General features: G+C 41.3%; 1 protein-coding gene across 6 annotated transcripts in view; it reads right to left on the bottom strand.

Moving 5' to 3' along the window:
• VPS8 (VPS8 subunit of CORVET complex) overlaps nt 1–17,009 on the bottom strand; it is a 296,490-nt gene that overhangs the window by 89,498 nt on the left and 189,983 nt on the right. For all 6 annotated transcript variants that reach the window (XM_040357376.1, XM_040357379.1, XM_040357377.1 and 3 more), the window contains 3 exons: nt 16,706–16,788; nt 5,783–5,863; nt 863–1,032 (listed from right to left, as the gene is read on the bottom strand). In XM_040357376.1, coding sequence (XP_040213310.1) covers nt 863–1,032; nt 5,783–5,863; nt 16,706–16,788 — 334 coding nt within the window. The remainder of the gene's footprint in view (nt 1–862; nt 1,033–5,782; nt 5,864–16,705; nt 16,789–17,009) is intronic.

Below are 17,009 nucleotides of genomic sequence, written 5' to 3'. Positions count from 1 at the left end.
AAACTCAGCATCCTACATGACTTAATCACTTCTAATAAAAACACTATAAATTAACTTCACAAGCATATGATTTAATTCTGCACCCCAAGACACAGGTAGATAAGGTCACTAGTGAAAAGTTACAAGGACAAGTGACGTTAAAAGCAGTGACATTTCCTCTAAGCTGCTCTTTCTGCCTGAAAGGCTATTGAAATGCCTTTGGGACTTTTTATCTGAATTGAGCTGAGTCACAACAGTAGAAGCATAAAAGCTAAACAAATTGCCAAATCTAATTCACGTAAATCACAACACTAGAGTGGAATTCCAGGCAATCACATTAATCTATAATAGCAGAAATTGCTGTCACAAAGCTTAAAATCCTCATAATGAGCTTCCACCAGTGTGCTTCTATCAGCATATGGAATGTCACATATCATTTGTACCAATATTTATACACCTGACAAACATTCTATCCCAAGGCTGTAAGCATAATACAAGAAAACAACCTATTGAATTTCAAATTAAAGTGAAAATATTCAGTAGCTAGCTATAGGTCTGATGCTACCTAATCCATTGAAACTCAATTGTTCTTGAGCTAGGATCTCAAATGTCATTATAATATTGCTTATATAATGAGCAAATATGGCAGCCTCTCTCTAAATATAATGTAACGTTTGCCCGAGTGTTATTGTTCTAGACAGAGTGAACAGTTATGGATATTTTTGTTTCATAATATTTTTACACCTGCTGTGAGTAAGTGGTCCTCTCCTTTACCCAACTATAGGTTTTTTTTTTTTTTTTTTTCCCACAGTAAAGTTTTATTGAAAAAAAAAGTTTAAGTAATGTACAAAAAATGGACAATTAAAGAACAAAAGAGAATTACCTGAAAACGAGGATCTCATCTGTGCCCTCTTGTCTCTTCTTGTACTGCTGAAGGCAGATGCAGCAGTGGTCCTGTTTTGGAGCAAGAGCTTTAGTAACAGAAGCTTTGAGGTTACGCAGCGACCAGTGTAAGTCCTGGTTCAGCAAGCTTGTGGTGGTCTCCAGCAGGGTCTATACACAGAAGACAAAGGTGTGAAATCATTACAAGGCGGTACAGGCACAACTGGCATTACACTTCCTCTGTTGGATGAGAGTGGATCAATAACCAAATCAAGCTACCTCTATTTCAACATTCAGTCTTTTACTTCATCTACAGTACTGTAGTTAGTAGTCCGCAAATCGCAGCCTGTGATTTTACAAAGACATGGTATTTTAACCGCTTAAGGACTGCCCCACGTACATATACTGCGGCAGGGAGGCCCTTAAGCACAAAATCACATACCTGTACATGTTTCCTTTCTTTGGTTCTGGGGTGCGCACTGCCGGAGCCCCGCTCCCGCTGTGATTGGACATACCGGGAGCCAATCAGCGGGTCCAGTGGACCCGATTTCCGCCGGAAAGCCGGCGATCGTTCGGAGAGACGCAGAACAGCGATCTGCCTACAGTACCTGTCGCCGAGAATGTGTTTCCAGCACAGCGGCATCGCGTTTATTCTCGGTGACAAGGTGTCGACATCTCGCACTTGCTGGAACAGGAAAAGCACACAATTAATACCAAACCCGTATGCAAGCACGCCGCCTGGCTGGTCAGGAAAGGAGTGGGGACGTGCGAGTGCCCCCCCCCTCCTGAGCCGTATCAGGACGCATACCCTCAACATGGGGGGGGGTGCGCTGCGGTGCCCCTACCCCAAAGTACCCTGTTCCCATGTTAATAAGGACAGGGCCTCTTCCCGACAACCCTGGCCGTTGGTTGTCGGGGTCTGCAGGCAGGGGGCTTATCGGAATCTGGGAGCTCCTTTTAATAAGGGGGCCCCCAGATACCAGCCCCCCACCCTAGGTGAATGAGTATGGAGGGTTTTAAAATAATTTATTAGTCAGCTCCAGGGGGTCCTCTCCGCTCTCCGGGGGTCTTCTCCGCTCTCCGGGGGGGGCCTTCTTCCATCTTCTCCGCTGACGTCTCGGCACTCCCCGGTTCTTCTCCCGCTCGCTCTCCGGTGCCTTCTTCGGGGCTGGCCGCCGCTATCTTCATGGTGGTAGGAACCAATACTACCATAGCTCCCAACTGTCTTTGTTCCAAATCAGGGACAGTCCCTCGAAATCAATGTCCTTCTGTCACTGTTTCCTCCTCATTTGTCCCTCATTTTGGCCTATATAGTTGTATATAAAATGCACTTTTTATCTTTCAAAAAGTGTTTCCCAGTGTTAAACCTTTCATGCAATTTCTAACTTGCTGCATTTGTAATTTTCAAAAGCCAATATAGAGGAATGAAAGTGGTAAAAAAACACACTATTTTTTGTTTAATTCTCCTGTAAGGGGGCATGGCAGGGGGTGTGTCCTATGCTTACATACTTTTGCCAATAGATGTCCCTTGTTCCCATTTTAAAAAGTTGTGAGGCATGATAATACAGAGATTGCTACCAGTTTTCAGGCCCCATGCCGAGCTGTTGTCCTGTTGCCTAGTGAACACAGGGGGTTGCTTGCCTAAAACAGGCACCATTCAGAGAACACTATACATTTTCTCAATGAATGAAAAGCATTCACTGATTGGATGAGAGAGATCATGATATAATTTATCTGTCTCTCTGCCTCATAAAAGTCCAAAGCCGGCTATAGATGGTTTGAATGTGGGCTGGTTCAGCAAAAATGATGTATGGGCAGGCTGAATGTACCCAAATTAAATCGATCAACATGGGTATAACCAGCTTGATGGATTTTACATGCGATTATTGCTAGCGGCTGTTATAGCCACTAGCAATAACCACAGTGCTCTCCCGCCAGGGGAATACAATGGCACGAGGGATTCCCCCATCAACACAGTCACAACCTGTGAATGTAGGAAAGAAAATTGCTCCATCTATGGTCGGCTTAATACTATCCTCCTCCTCGAAATGGGTATTTACGTTTGTTTGTGTGTATGGGCTCTAAATGTTTATCATATTTTTAAGAAGGGTTCTCTTTAATCAGACATCAGGGGTCAAATGTTTACTGGTTGCCCACTACTCCAATCTCGCTATGTGGGTCATGGTCCGCAGGTGAAACAGCAAAGCACACTCTGGGGAACGTGGAAAGGATCAGGTGGCTGTACAGCCGCCCAAGTCTATCTCATTAGAAAGCCAACAGTTGGCAAGTGGAGTATGCGGAAGTTTGACTGCAGTGGCAGTAAAAGGGTCAAAGCAGAACACCAGCCAAAAATAACAAATACAAATGAATTGCCCATTAAAGACAAAATACGTTCAATCCACAGATTTACCGGACAGAACTTTTTTTTGTCACAAAATGTCCTCACTCCAATGGCCATCATCATTCAGCCTATTTGCTCTTAGCCTAGACTGTCCTTTACCCACCCTAGCCTGTGATTGGCCAGTGATAGAAGAAGCAGCACAGTGATGAGCTCATTTTTCTGTCACTTGGCTCTCCACCGCTTATCAGCATGCACCTTGTCAGCACATGAATTGACTGGCTCCTTGTACTGCCATCTACACTCTAGCCCTTCTGTACAGGGACTTCAAATGCCAATATCAGTTAAAATCCAGGTATTTACACTGCTTGCATTTAAAACCTACATTTAATGAGAGAACCCCAAAATCCATCAAAACGTACCTAAAAGATTTATGCATTTGAATGTAATGCACATAAATGCATGTCAACCCAACACAAGTCTATTGATTAAAAAAATATTTATTTTATTTTATTTTGTCCGTTACAGGTACCCATATGGCAACTATCCTACAAGGGACATAGAGAGTATGCAGTAAAAAGCTGGCTAATGTCAGGTTTTATAGAAAAGGATGAGTGGCATCGTAAATCCCGGTATAAGGTCTGAAACTGCGAATGCAGAAAATGACAGCAGGTACGTTGGACTGATGACTCAAGATTTGAAATATTCGGCTGAAGCAGGAGGCAGTTTGTTTGCCAAAGGGCTGGAGAGCGGTACAATGATGAGTGCCTGCAGGCATCAGTGAATCATGGTGGAGGTCCCTTGCAAGATTGGGGCTGCATTTCTGCAAATGCAGTTGGAGATTTGGTCAAGATCAATGGTGTCCTCAATGCTGATAAATACAGGCAAATACTTATACATCATGACATACCGTCAGGGAGGTGTGCGATTGGTCCAAAATTTATTGTGAAGCAAGACAACGACCCCAAACATACAGTTCTTCTTTACACTGAACTATCTTCAGTGTAAAGAAGAACAAAAAGTTCTGGAAGTGATGGTTTGGCCCCAACAGAGCCCTGTTCTCAACATCAAGTCTGTCAAGGGATTACATGAAAAGACAGGAGGAGTCAGTCTACATCCACAGAAGATCTGCGGTTAGTTGGTTAGTTCTCAAAGATGTTTGGAACAACCAACCTGCCAAGTTCCTTCAAAAACTGTGTGGAAGTGTACTTAAAGCAGACGTTCACCCTAAAAACATGTAAATAACATTACATTCTGCATACTTCCAACATTTACAGTATGCGTTTTTGTACATACCATATTATTGCTATTTTCCACCCGGCTTCCGGGTACTCACTCCCGAGGGAGTAGGCGTTCCTATGCAGAGGCGCAGTGTCATGTGCGACTTCGTCCAGATGATTGATGTCTTGAGAAAAACTTCCCCCCGGCGGATAAGGCGCGTCACAAGTTTCCGAAAGTAGCCGAACTGCGAGTCGGCTCTATACGGCTCCTGAGCACTGACTAGGAGCCGTGTAGAGCTGACTGCGCAGGCGCCGTATAGAGCCGACTCGCAGTTCGGCTACTTTCGGAAACCCGTGACGCGCCTTATCCGCCGAGGTGACGTTTTTCTCAAGACGTCAATCATCTGGGCGAAGTCCCACATGACACTGCGCCTCTGCATAGGAACGCCTACTCCCACGGGAGTAAGAACCCGGAAGCCGGGTGGAAAATAGCAATAATACGGTATGTACAGCAAAAAAACAAAAAACAAACAGCATACTGTAAATGTTGGAAGTATGCAGAACGTAATGTTATAAACATGTTTTTAGGGTGAACCTCCGCTTTAAAAGAACACATGCAATTTTGAAGGTAAAGGGTGGTCACATCAAATTTTGATTTCATTTGGATTTCTCTTCTGTTCATTTACTTTCCATTTTGTTAATTGATAAAAATAAACTATTAACACTTCTATTTCTGAAAGCATTGTTAATTTACAGCATTTTTTCACACCTGCCGAAAACATTAGCACAGTACTGTAGCTATAACTACTTGAATATCACTCTCTCTGTACTATCTATGCATCATCCCTGTAATCAACAAATGTGTTAAATCATTTTTTTCAACAGTTGAAATAATAGGATTAATATCTAATGAACTAATTCATGCCTCATACAACTATTTTTTCAAATAAAGCATTTTCTCAGTAATCTAGCCTAAATGGGTGTGCTTTTTATGTTATACTTACTGTAGATTTATCATTAAAGAACTACAGCTAGTTTAAAAAAAAAAATTATAGGCCAAATGTGATTTTATTTTAAGGACATTATTTTAAATGCATTTACTGTGTTAATATAATTAACAGAGATAGCCTCTTATGCAGTGCTCTGTAAAACACTTGTTATTTATAGCTAAATTAGTGTCATATGATCAACACTGTTCACGCAGATTGTAAGCTCTAAGGAGCAGGGCCCTCTGATTCCTACTGTATTAAAGTCTATTGTATTTGTACTGTCTACCCTCAAGTTGCAAAGCGCTGCCTAAACTGTCGGCGCTCTATAAATCCTGTATAATAATAATACCCATTTTTTTTTGCAATAATTTTACCTGCTCATAGCTGAAGGTATCAAGCATTCCTAAGACCAAGCCTTGGATTTCTCCCAACTTTCCTTTTCCATACACAGGATCCTAAAACCAGAAAATAAACAGGAGAAAAATGTTTGCGTTTGTAAAAATAAAACAGAATTATCCCGAGCAAGGATTAGAAATAAAAAAAAATAGGAGATTTATGAAACGGAAGAAAATAAATAAAAATAAAAGTGATTTAATGTAAATCTTAGTTTTGCCTAAGTAGGACAAAGGAAAAGGTTTACTACTTTCCCCGTGCCCAATGCTTTTAATACTTACCTTCAGTTTGCTGGCTTGCCACCCTGTTCACCCACCAGAGAAAAGTGGACAAGTCCTTTAAGTGCTACAATCAAACGTGGTTGGAGACCACAAAAGGTTAAAGCGGTATTAACCCCAAAACCAAAAATGTATTATATTGCACCTTGCCAATAATCAGTTTTCTTTTCTTTAAAGCGGTAGTAAAGTCTTTTTTTCACTTTTACCTACAGGTAAGACTATAATAAGGCTTACCTGTAGGTTATAACAATATCTCCTTTAAATGCAGCTGCTGACAACAGCTGAAGTTTCGGCAGACGCTGCCGGACCTTGCCAGAAAGAAGTCTCCCGCGGCCGCTCACAGCACCGGAGAGCATTCTAAGTTAAGTATTTCATAATGTACTAGTATGCGATGTTGTCTTACAGTTTACAACCGCTTTAAGGAGATTTAACGAGACAGGCAAGACAATGGTAAATTGACAGATGTTTTTTCACCTAAAGCCTCGTACACACGTACGGGATTCCCGGCGGTAAAAAGTCCACCTGAAAACCAAGAACCTGCTCGGTAACTTTATTCCCCTACACACGACCTGGTTTCCCGACAAGAAAACTGCCATGAAAGCTTTGGTCGGGAATCCAGGCCGTGTGTATGCTCCATCGCAGTGTTTACCATAGGAAAACTGCCGGGTTAAAAACTGCCGGGAAAAAAAGAGAGCTAGTTCTCTTTTTTTTCCGGCAGTTTTCCTGTCTGGAAAACTGCGATGGAGCATACACATGCCCGGTTTTCCCGGCCAAAAGCTCTCATGGCAGTTTCCCTGATGGGAAAAACCGGTCATCCGTACGAAGCTTTAATGCATAATGGTGAAAAAACATGAGGGTTTACAACCCTTAGTAATTCTATGGTGAACTTGCATTTCAATAAAAAATAGGTAAATGTATTTCTACCTAAAGCTAGTACATACAAAGTCATTAAAGCAGAACTTAAACATTTTTTTGCTGCCACTAAATACCTTATTCAGCCCACTTCCCGTTTCTTGTCTGGTCATTAGCCTAGGCATATGACATCGTGCACAGCACAGCTCTCTCTCTCACTCTTCTGAGAGTGTGGCAGGAAGGGAGGGAGGATGAGTCAAAAGCGAGACAATGAAAGCTGCAGAGCTGGAGGTGTGCCTCTGTGTAAATGCAGGAAGTGAACAGGCAGCAGCTCCAGCTGCCCACAGTTAAAATGATTGCAGCCAGAATCAGTAAGGGAGATTTCTGCAGCATATTTGGCAATTACAGAATCACAGTACATATAAAATAATATGCAAAGTAGTTGGAGGGAAGCTTTAGAATGGCAAAAATGTTTTTATTACAAATTATATGAGCAGACTTTAAATCTGTCTTATTATCCCCGTCCTGTAATTCCCTGCCCCTATTATTCTACTGTAGTCTACAGATAGGTCTCAGGGAATGGCTGGCTGAGTGTTCTGGTTGTGGTGCATGGCATAAAAGCAGTTTAATAGAATTACAAACTCTTTGGCAGGTAAATTGTTTCCAGCTAAATGTAGCCGTCTGTCTTGAAGCAAGCATTAAATAAAAAATAGCAGAGGGAAAGTTATACCACAGACCTTTCCATGCTGCAGACGGCTGATTCAATTATTTTACAACAATTACTAATGGCCCCATGTGAGCTATGATATCTCAAGAAGCTCATACCACCTATAACTGTGATGGATTCTAGTGGCTTAATTTGAAAAGCAAAGCTGAAAAACACGGTGTGATATTAAGAGAAAATCACATCACAAAATGACCAGTTAATAGGCTATCTGGGCTTCAATAAGTCTGTACTGAGTCTTGTGTGGCATAATTGGCGATTTACAAATCTTATTCAAACTCACATCACATCAGGACACATTCTAGGAAAATAGATTTGTTGTACTCACTATAAAATGCTTTTCATAGAGTTCACTGAAAGACATTGAAATTATACACCAGTGGGTTACACTGCCTCTACCGAAGAAGACACAGAAACACCTCCTACTTACAACATGCCTCAGTTTTAACAAGCAGTACCAACAGCATTGACCATAAACACAGAGGTGTGGGTTATCTGTGCCCCCAAAAAAAACAAAGAATAGGATTTGTCAGAGTGCGCAGAAATGTTCTTTTCATTTGAAGGGCATGGAAAGTCATTTACTGTAGGGATGCCCAACAGCAGTCAAACTGAGGGGTGAGCAAAAGTTAACAACCACTAATAGGCCCAATATGAATAAAACTGGGGGCTGCATGCAGCTCCAGAGCCGCCTGATGACCAACAACCAAAACTGTGACTGGATGAGGCTGAAACTCCAACCTGGTAGGAAGAGGTCAATACAAATGGGTAAGTTAGCAAAATAAAAAAAAATAAAAACTAAGCCTCTTAGGCCCTGTACACATGATCGGACAAAACCGATCAAACGGACTGAAGTTCAGTTTCATCGGTCCAAACTGACCGTGTGTGGGCCCCATTGGTCAGTTATCTTTCGGTCCAAAAATGTAGAACTTGCTTTAAAATTCAACCGATGGACGCCTAACCGATGGTTAGTACGCAAAAGCATTGGTTCAAAACCCACGCATGCTCAGAATCAAGTCAACGCATGCTTGGAAGCATTGAACTTCATTTTTCTCTGCACGTCGTTGTGTTTTACGTCACCGCGTTGGACTCGATCGTTTTTTTAACTGATGGTGTGTAGGTACATCAGACCATCAGTCTGCTTCATCGGTTAACCGATGAAAGCGGTCATTCGGACAGTTCTCATCTGATGGACCGACCGTGTGTACGCAGCCTTAGAGGACCAAATGATACAATATGGGAGGCAACACCAAATCATACAACATTGTGTAGAAATGGTCTACCTAATGCAACCAAAGGGTGGGACAAAAAAGAAGCCAACAGTAATCACTGTAATAAAGGTGCATACTACAGTGAATGAAAGCTTCCACGGAAAAACCCACAGGTATGACACATTCATTTCATATTGCTCCAAGCCAGACCAATGTAACTATGTAAAATAAAAATTAACAAATATAATTGTAAACATTGAATAATAATCTTCAAGAGTTCTAGAAAGTAAACCTTATAGAAAGCTAAAATTCCAGTGGGTATATAAAACATGGAATTAAATGGTTATATAAATAAAACAGGCTGCCATGGGCAATTTTCACTCTTCAGACACTGGGATAAAGAGGTCCTATAGAGGATGATAACAAAACCAGATAACTTGCAAAGTGACCTAGACATGAATCTAGGGCTTAATGGTTGTCAGAGGGCCTGGCCATGGCTAAAAATATTAGGGGGTTCAATGATACAAGAACATATTTTGCACTACTGGATCACTCATCATATGCCTGCGTTTTACATCCCAAGGAAGAAAGCACTTACAGGCACAGGCAGTTAGTGTCTCATGGGCCAGGCAACACCACACAAATGATGTTAAAGCGTTTGTAAAGGTTCAGTTTTTTTTTTAAATAACAAGCATGTTATACTTACCTGCTCTGTGCAATGGTTTTCCACAGAGCAGCCCCAATCCTCCTCTTTTTGGGTCCCCCTCCGAGCGCTCCTGGCCCCTCCCACCAGCTGAGTGCCCCTATAGCAAGCTGCTTGGTCTGGGCTTACTCATACATGAGACACACAGAGGGCAGCTCAGCCCCACCCCTACTCCCTCCCCACTGGCTGTGATTGAAAGTAGCTCCCGCTGCTGTGTCTCAGCCAATGAGGAGGCCCAGAAGAGCTTCTGCTCTTGTGCACATGGCTGAATCGGGCTCAGGTGAGTATGGAGGGGGGGGGGGGGGAAGCTGCACTATGAATGTTTTTTACCTTCATGCATACAATGCATGAAGGTAAAAAAAAAATTCAGCCTTTAAAAACACTTTTATAGGGTGGTCCAAAGATAAGCCCATTCTTGTACTGTGTATAGCATGGTGTGGTCAAAAGGCAGAATCATTGTTGAATCAGATGTGAGAGTGTCAACTTCTCTATGATATAGGGGTGGAGTACGAGAAGGACCTAGGCAAGCCACTGGGTGTGCATGGGTACTTTGTTGTTCCTAGTAAAATTAGTCTTAACAAATAAAACAGGATACAAAGTGAAAAGTTATGATAGGGAAGGGACATTACAATGATGTGGAAGTTTGAAATATAGCTAAAAAATAAAATGAAAGAGAAATCATTAGCCAAACAGAAAAAATATTTACCGGTACTTCTCTAAAAGTCAAGTAAACAAATAATCAAACTGAGATGGAATATTGAGAGAGAAAAAACCTGCAATTCTAACTTAAAGTGTTACTAAACCCACAACAGTAAAATCAGTCTGTATATGTAGAAAAGCATGCTTATTATACTCACTGTGGAACCTAAAGGGTTAATCCTTTGCATTGTGTGTATAAAGGATGTTTGATTCTCTCTCCCTGATCCTCCTCTTCTTTCACCGTCTCCAAAAAATAACCTGATATTTATAGAGCCAGGGGACCGGTTGTGCACGTGCTCAGTTTGGTGTGTATTGCTAGAGAGTTATTTTTTTCTTCTTGGGAGATTGCAAGTGAACAGCACAGAGCCAATCAGCACTGTCCAGACAGGGGATCAGGGGAGAATGAAAACTCCTCCTACAAGCTTTACTATGAACTGATAGAAGTCACAAGGCTGCTATATACTGCTGATGAGAAAATGTATTTGGCTGTTTATATTTACTAAAATTATTGCATTTCCATGTTCTGTGTGCTATGGGAGACCAGATATAGTAAATGCAGGTTCTGAGTTTAGTAACACTTTAATATTAGCAAGGATCTCTAGAACTTTTGTGTAAAAGATATGTGAATGCCTACCAGACCATGATACTGAAGAGCATAGTTAATGAAATATACATGAAATGGTGGCCCAGATTTCAAAGAGACTCTCTGGAACAGCTGCATACTGTAGATGAGAGAGCCAAAGATGAGCAGGCAGCAGATGAGACTCCAGCTACAACCGGTGCCTTTTAATCCCTTTTGCACATTAATGTGGAATTACTATCCTAATCTTTTTAAATACTGCATGTTAACACACACAGATGTGCTTTGTGTTTTATTTGAATTGTGATTAGCTTTTATCTAGACATATTTATAAGTTCATAAAACTGAGCTGGTGGCATGAACATAAGCTTATGCCCGGGAACCTGAAAAGTTATTTTACATCAATAAAACAGTAGTTTTACCACTTAACCACTTAAGCCCCGGACCAATATGCAGCCTAAAGACCCAAGGTGTTTTTACAGTTCGGGACTGCGTCGCTTTAACAGACAATTGCGCGGTCGTGCGACGTGGCTCCCAAACAAAATTGGCGTCCTTTTTTCCCCACAAATAGAGCTTTCTTTTGGTGGTATTTGATCACATCTGCGGTTTTTAGTTTTTGCGCTATAAACAAAAATAGAGCGACAATTTTGAAAAAAAAGCAATATTTTTTACTTTTTGCTGTAATAAATATCCCCCAAAAACATATATAAAAACATTTTTTTTCCTCAGTTTAGGCCGATAAGTATTCTTCTACCTATTTTTAGTAAAAAAAATCGCAATAAGCGTTTATCGATTGGTTTGCGCAAAATTTATAGTGTTTACAAAATAGGGGATAGTTTTATTGCATTTTTATTTTTTATTTTTTTTTTACTACTAATGGCGGCGATCAGCAATTTTTTTCGTGACTGCGACATTATGGCGGACACTTCGGACAATTTTGACACATTTTTGGGACCATTGTCATTTTCACAGCAAAAAATGCATTTAAATTGCATTCTTTATTGTGAAAATGACAGTTGCAGTTTGGGAGTTAACCACAGGTGGCGCTGTAGGAGTTAGGGTGCACCTAGTATGTGTTTACAACTGTTTGGGGGTGTGGCTGTAGGAATGACGTCATCGATCGTGTCTTCCCTATAAAGGGAATGACGCGATCGATGCGCCGCCATAGTGAAGGACGGGGAAGCCGTGTTTACACACGGCTCTCCTCGTTCTTCAGCTCCGGGGAGCGATCGCGACGGAGCGGCTATAAACAAATAGCCGCGCCGTGGTCCCGGATCGCTCCCCGAGCGGACCCGACCACCGCATGTAGCGGGGGGGGTCCCGATCGGACCCCCCACCCGCTAATAGGCGAGGACGTACCTATACGCCCATGTGCCTGTACGTGCCATATTGTGGACGTACATATACATGCGGTGGTCCTTAAGTGGTTAAGGACCGCCTCCTGCACATTTACGTCGGCAGAATGGGGCGCGCCCGCGACTCGGTCCGACGCTCCGTGACCGCGCCCGCGGACCCGATCGTCGCCGGTGTCCCGTGATCGGTCACAGGAGCTGAAGAACAGGGAGAGATGTGTGTAAACACACCTTCCCCGTGGCAGTAAAACTGACCGTCTATTCCCTGATATAGGGAACGACGATCAGTGACGTCATGCCTACAGCCACACCCCCCCCTACAGTAAGAATCACTCCCTTAGGGCACTTAACCCCTTAGCGCCACCTAGTGGTTAACCCCTTCACTGCTATTGTCATTTTCACAGTAATCAGTGCATTTTTATAGCACTTTACGCTGTGAAAATGACAATGGTCCCAAAAATGTGTCAAAAGCGTCTGCCATAATGTCGCAGTCATAAAAAAAATTGCTGATCGCCGCCATTAGTAGTAAAAAAAAAAATATTAATAAAAATGCCATAAAACTATCCCCTATTTTGTAAACGCTATAAATTTTGCGCAAACCAATCGATAAACGCTTATTGCGATTTTTTTCCCCAAAAATAGGTAGAAGAATATGTATCGGCCTAAACTGAGGAAAAAAAATGTTTTTTTATCTTTTTTGAGGATATTTATTATAGCAAAAAGTAAAAAATGCATTTTTTTTCAAAATTGTCGCTCTATTTTTGTTTATTTTTGTTTATAGCGCAAAAAATAAAAACCGCAGAGGTGATCAAATATCATCAAAAGAAAGCTCTATTTGTGGGGAAAAAAGGATGCCAATTTTGTTTGGGAGACACGTCGCACGACCGCGCAATTGTCAGTTAAAGCGACGCAGTGCTGAATCGCAAAAAGGGGCAAGGTCCTTAACCTGCATAATGGTCCGGGTCTTGGTTAAACACCTTAAAGAATATGTAAAGCCAACATTTCATATTCCTGATATGTGCCTACTGTGCCAAGTACTTGTATGAAAATGTATCCTGTTCACTTTGTATTGCGCTTTCTTTGTGTAAAATCACTGGTGTTCCTGCCAGTCCCTCTGTTTTCCAATTACAAACTGATCACACTAAACCGGAGAACGCACTGTGGTCAGTTTTCTAGCTGTGCTGGGAACTCCACCTGCTCTCCTCCAATGAACAGACTTGTCCTGACACGCCTCCACTGCACAGCCATTCACTGGCAAGCTCAGTGTACTGCTGCTTCTCCTCCCCCAGCTCTTATTCAGCGGAGAACAGAGGCAATGTGATCTCTTATAAAAAAAGGTATTTATAATTTTTTATACACACGTTTATCCTATCATTTCACAAAAGATTTTATTGAGATTTTATGGTTTTATACAAATTACACAAAACTGTTTGCACAGGGAGATATAAGACCAGGAGTGAGGTAAAGCATAACAGAGGAAGGTACACAATAACAAAAAAAATCCATCTGGACACTACACAAGGATCATACATGCACAAAGATCTAGAAGTGTACAGAGCCAGCCTCATCACAACAAAAACAAAAAAAGGCTTCCCAGTAGAGGAGCATCCAGAATAATACAAATAGGCTAGAAAATAATTAAAATACAATGTGGAAATGGATATGTGTGTATACATTTTGACCACAGTTGTAAACTCTGTTACACCACTTGTACCTACAGATACGACTATAACAAGGCTTACCTATAGGTATTGTGAATATCTCCTAAACTTACACAGTTTAGGAGATATTCAGAGTGAATGCAGCTGATGACATCATCGGCTCATGCGCTCTGAAGGTCTGGCTTACAGTGCTGGACCTTCAGCGCCTATGTCGGTAACAGTGGCTCCTGCATGCAAGCGTGGGAGTGATGTCATCGCGGCTCCGGCAAATCACAGCGCCAGAGCCGCAAACCCGGAAGAAACACCGGGGGAAGAGGTCAGCCGTCTTAGTAGTGAACGGGCGCTGCTGGAAGGGCTTTGTTCTAAGTATTTAATTTATTCTTCAGTGGTTTACAACCGCTTTAAGGAGATTGTATGGGACAGGCAAGAAAACACATCAATATATGCATTTGATATTTTGTATCAATGTCAGCAACATTTGTCCAACTATAAATTGATGTTTTATAGTAAATACCCTGGACCTGGCTACACTTCTCATCCTTCCCCTCCTGTCTGTCCTGTCATTCCCAAGATTTTGTCTTCTCCCTTTCCTACACCTCCTATTTTTCTTCATGGTCTTTCCCTCCTTCTGTGTCTAGTTTATCTTTGGAACCTTGAAACAAAACTAGTCTCAGTAAAGGGTAACCTGCCTTTGAATGTGCCTCTATGCCAGTGATTCTCAAACTTGCAGGTGTACCGTGGGAGCTTTGAAAAATATAAAAAATTGCTAGCGTTTTGAAACTTTGAACACATCGATAATTAAAAAAAGGGTAAATCAATGTCGTAAAAGTAAAAAAAATAACATGTATAAAAATGCAATCTCTGTCAGTCTTTCATTCATTGGTTCCTTTCATAAGGCAAGACTTGTGCGAGATCTCGGAAGAACTTGATCACTCCAATTATATTATAATACTAGAGACCGTTGCATTCCAAATTTGATCCTTCTAAATAAAGTTTGTTCATTGTTTTTCAGTGTGGAAATAATTAATCAAGTCTGGAATTGCGTGCTTGTTTGTTGACTTTGGAATCTCGACTTAATCTGATTTTCTCTCGAAAGCAGGCACATCCTTCACATTCAATTTTAAATTAAATATATATGTAAAAATAAATAAGTTCTTCACCACAAAAATTATTATATATTTTCAGATCTTTTTGGTGCGCCCCATGTGTTGATGACTTGAAGCTGATGTGTCATGACAAGTTTGATGTATCTGTAAGTTTGTGAGTAGATTTTTTATCTTTGCTTTTAATAAATAAAATATGTTTTGAGGATAATGCACTAGGCTGGTGTGGCCTCCTTCCTAACAATGATGAGTAATCACCACTGACAGCAGAATGTAAACAAAACAGCATGAGGGCCCCCCTCCGATGGGTTATGTATATGGATATTAAAGGAGACCCCACATCAAAAAAAAAAAAAAAAAAAAAAAATCCAAACCAGGTCCTCAGTTCTTCTATGGATTTTAAGGGGAACCCTACACCAAAATAATGGTCCCCCCAAAAACCATACCAGACCTTTATCTGAGCATGCAGCCCGGCAGTATAGAAAAGGGGGGATGGGCGAGTCATGTTCAGCTGGCTGTTTTTTTTGTGTAGTTTGCCAGCTGGCATTTATCTTGATTGATGATGGATTTACATCAGAGACGTGTTTATTAATATTTTTATTAATAAAGGACAAAAACTGTGTTTGTATTTTTGTTTACTTTTGACATATTTCAGGTTGATAAAAAAGCTTACTATGTACCCCATAATCACTTACATGGGGGGGGGGGAGCCGGAATCTGGGTGCCTCCTTAAAGGGGGATTTTAGTTTCCATTAAGCTACCGCCCGCACCCCCAAAATCACCGGCTGTGGGGAAGAGGCCTTGTCCTCATCAAAATGGGAAAGTTCCCCCCCCCCCCTATGTTTCGGGCACGTGGCCTGGTATGGTTCAGGGGGGACGCTCGCTTGTTTCCCCTCTTTCCTGGACAACATGCCAGATCTAGGGCAAACAGCAGGGATAACTCACTGTTGTTAGGAAGCCGAGTGATGGTTACTTAACAACGGATGACTTGTTCCTGCTGCCGACAGCAGGGATAAGTCATTGGTTGTTAGGAGCTGGCACCTGCCGGCAACCTAACAACCAGAACAAATTGCATTGTAAAACAGAATGCAGATGTGATTTCAATGCATGTCCATTAAAGTCTATGGACCACAAAATCGCACTTCATCACACCAAACCCTTTTCAAAGTTGGATTGCAGTTACACCACATATATGTGCATGAGCTCAATGGAAACTTCTGTTATTTCACTTGTCATGCGATTCAATGCATTAAAACTCACATTAAAAATCACATTTGTGTGATCCAGGGCTAAGGGATGAGCAATGAGTCACTCAGACTCAATCTCTGGTGTTTTTAAATTACAGATTTAGTTATAAAAGGAGAATGAGGAAAACATGACAAGGATTATATGATTGCTATATACAGGGCATATAGTTTGTATAGCCGGTAGCTAACAACAGGAACCTCTACTAGGCCATAACAGCAAGTTCATCCCTGAAACGGTTTGTCAAACATGCAAATAAATATCTGCCTCATTCTGATGTCTCAAATCAAAGGAACAAATTCATTAATAGTGCAAATTATATTGCATTTACAGTGAATAAGTCTATATTTCTCCTTATAAGTGTTTATGTTTCTGGTGAGGCCTTTAAATTAAATTGTTTAAATATGTTATTAAACAGATACTTCTACTTTAACTAAAAATAAATGACAATTTGAGGAAAGCATACATAGATATCAATCTGCCAACATGAAGCCCATACCTGCAATATTCTCTGGAGTATGGATGGAAGGGAGATATAGGCTGCCATGCTGTTGAGGACATCCATTGTGAGATTCTTTAAAGCTATATGGACAAATATAAAAAACACAAAACTAAGCAATGCATAAAAGAAAATCTGATTAAAAAAATAATAACTAAAACAAAGCAGAAATGTTTATTTAGAGTATTTTAATACAAATGCGATGGGCTGACTGGTTTGCTGTGGGCAGGATGCTGCAGATTTTTCCTCAGTGCTATACTGAGTCTAATTTTCAGTATAGCTCAGCCTATCAGCGGCCGCGGCG

The sequence above is a fragment of the Rana temporaria genome, chromosome 6 (genome assembly GCF_905171775.1).
Source record: "Rana temporaria chromosome 6, aRanTem1.1, whole genome shotgun sequence".
Lineage (NCBI taxonomy): Eukaryota > Metazoa > Chordata > Amphibia > Anura > Ranidae > Rana > Rana temporaria.
This window is presented reverse-complemented; position numbering and strand designations above follow the sequence as displayed.